Genomic DNA, 2,516 nt, shown 5'->3' with positions numbered 1-2,516 from the left:
AGTGTTGTCACGTTAGTGCTCTGTTGAGCCAAGTTCTCAGCTATTCAGGAAACCCAGATGCACAAATGAGGTCACAGAGTCTGTGACCTCTGAAGACCTGTGACAAGCTCTTTCTGTGCTGGTATTGTCAGTCTGTGAATTGTCCTGCTCCATGGAGGCAGCCAAATCTGACCAGTTGTACGCAACCTTGTACTATTTTAATAGATTATTTTACACTTACAAATGTTTTCAAAATTCCTCACTCTCTTTACTTTCGTAGCTTGATGGAGACTTTACAGCGTTATCCGTAACAGTTTCCTATGAAACTTCTGTTAGTTACAAAGTGAATATTTCTCGGTAGTTTTCCAGTATTCCCAGGCCTGTTTAATTTTTACCACCTCTGGATGATATGCTTAGAATGTAACAGGATACAGCCCTCTGTCAGATCCGGTATGATTTACCAGGCATGGGCAAGGTCACCATTACAGATTTATTTCTGTGCTGCCCTGAATTTACCAGCCATCCCACAGGAGATCTGAATTCTCAGAAGCTCCTACTGGCTCATGCACTCTGGGTTGCAGAGCTTTCAAGCAACATGCGTTTGTTCGAGGCAGGGAGCTGGGTCCCAACACAGCTGAGCAGCCTGTGGGCTGGGGTGGAAGCCTCCACTTCTGTCTCCCCTGAACTCTCTGCTGGCCAGAAGCAAGAGTCTGAAGGGTGAGACTGTCCCTGTGTCTTCAGTCTAGGCTTGTAAGTAATGATGTAGAGCATCTTCTGTGAGAAAACAAACTGGTGGTTTGTCCCATCCCAGCTGACTTGCTTCTGAAGCGTAGTGGAAGATACAGAGATCACTGTCTGGTGCCAGAGTTTTAAATTTACCTCTATTTACGAAATTTGGGAGAAACTCCAAAGCAGCTCCAATACCTGAACATATTTCAGAGGTACCAGTGTGCTGTTACTGCAGAACAGGATTACAGACTGAAAACAGTAACGCAGACTAGACGTCTCATTCTTTTCTGTGTGGAAGTATGAGTTGATTTGTGTTTCTATAGTTACTGAAGTGTTGCAGAGTAGCAACAGAAAATTAAAAAAAAAAGTGCTAATGGGAGGAAAGAGAATTGCTTTGGTATTTATATACTAATTTCTGTAAAGAAACATTTGAAAATATCCTGAACAGTTCAAGGAGGCAGAAAGTGGCAGATGGTGAAGAGTTTTGGGGGTTGTTTTAGCAAGGTAAGAAGAATTGGCTTGTTGAAGTTGCTATAAAACTTGGAACAGAAGTCACATGTGATAGCCATCAAAACTCCTGTGAGGTGATCTACTGGTACAGTTTGAAGGACTGAATTTTTTCTTTCAAAGCATGTAGCTGTTCATAATGACCTACTGAAGTGTGCCCAGTTGATGTGAGAGGTTGATGGCTTCCTGAAGCACATGACTGACTCTGCTTACTGGAGCTGAACAAAGGCAGGAGAAATGCTGGGAGGTTCTGAATGACTATTTTTGGGTGCTCTCACTTTGCATTTGCTTTTCTAGCAACATCCATACAAGTGGATTTTTGTTTATATGGGTCCTGATGGACTTCTGTTTCTGCAAATATCCCTGTTCACTTGTGAACAAAGGTCCTTGATATTTCAGCTGGGAATTCTTTCCTCTGTTCATGAAGTCTGCATTGTCCAGTCAGAGAGTTGCAATATCGTAATGCAACATAAGTCTCCCAGTATCCACCAGGAACAGCAAATGTCTTCAACACCATTCATAGACTGAAGTGCGTGTTCATGAAGTCTTCATAAAGCAGAATTTTTCATCAAAATACAGTTATTTAGCAAGCAACTCATGAATGCCACAACAGCTTGCCTTTTTTTTTTTTTTTTTGGCCTTTGGTTTTTTATCCCTGCTTCGATTTCTTCTGTGTGGTTCACTGGGGTCTAACCACGGAAGCAGCTGGAGCCTTTTCCAGCCTAAAGCCTTTAGGGCTCAGTTGTGGTCATATACATACATTATCAGCATTGAACTTCAAAATAGCTAAGTGATTCCATGTACCTTTATTAGTTTGATTTCATACCGGATCATTTTGTGGGTATCAAGAGGATCATCACTGGCAGGAACCACCTTTTCGCTGGATATTTTTGCTCGAATCACTGCAACAGAGAAAAAGATTTAAATGCAAATAAGCATATGCCTAATTTTACAAGCACTAGTGAAAATTAAATTGATAATTTTAGCATTGTTTTTACACTGGAGCTAAGACTTGTTATTATAAGAACACTAGGTTGAGGTAACTCCTAAAAATAAAAATAAGAGGCTGCCTATGATATAAATCAGAATTTCCATGGATCTGGAAATCTCAATTAAAATACCTCTCAGTTTTGACAAAAACTGTCCATCAAAATCTTCAAAAGATTTGAATCCCATAAAATTTTATCAAACACCCATCATTATAATCAGTGAGCAAAGGAAAGGGAAGCTTTTGTTGATGACAGAACTGTTGATCAATTAAATAAACTTGAAGTTAACAGTCTGACAGATCGTGCCAGACA

General features: G+C 40.3%; 1 protein-coding gene across 1 annotated transcript in view; it reads right to left on the bottom strand.

The window, feature by feature from the left end:
• Positions 1–2,117, bottom strand: part of TIMP4 (TIMP metallopeptidase inhibitor 4) — a gene marked incomplete at its 5' end in the record, with an annotated part of 7,058 nt that extends 4,941 nt beyond the window's left edge. Inside the window, one exon of the mRNA XM_010142322.1 lies at positions 2,020–2,117. Within this exon, the coding sequence (XP_010140624.1) occupies positions 2,020–2,117 (98 nt within the window). The remainder of the gene's footprint in view (positions 1–2,019) is intronic.
• Positions 2,118–2,516: the final 399 nt, after the last annotated feature.

The sequence above is a fragment of the Buceros rhinoceros genome, unplaced genomic scaffold (assembly GCF_000710305.1).
Source record: "Buceros rhinoceros silvestris isolate BGI_N320 unplaced genomic scaffold, ASM71030v1 scaffold5898, whole genome shotgun sequence".
NCBI classification, from domain to species: domain Eukaryota; kingdom Metazoa; phylum Chordata; class Aves; order Bucerotiformes; family Bucerotidae; genus Buceros; species Buceros rhinoceros.
This window is presented reverse-complemented; position numbering and strand designations above follow the sequence as displayed.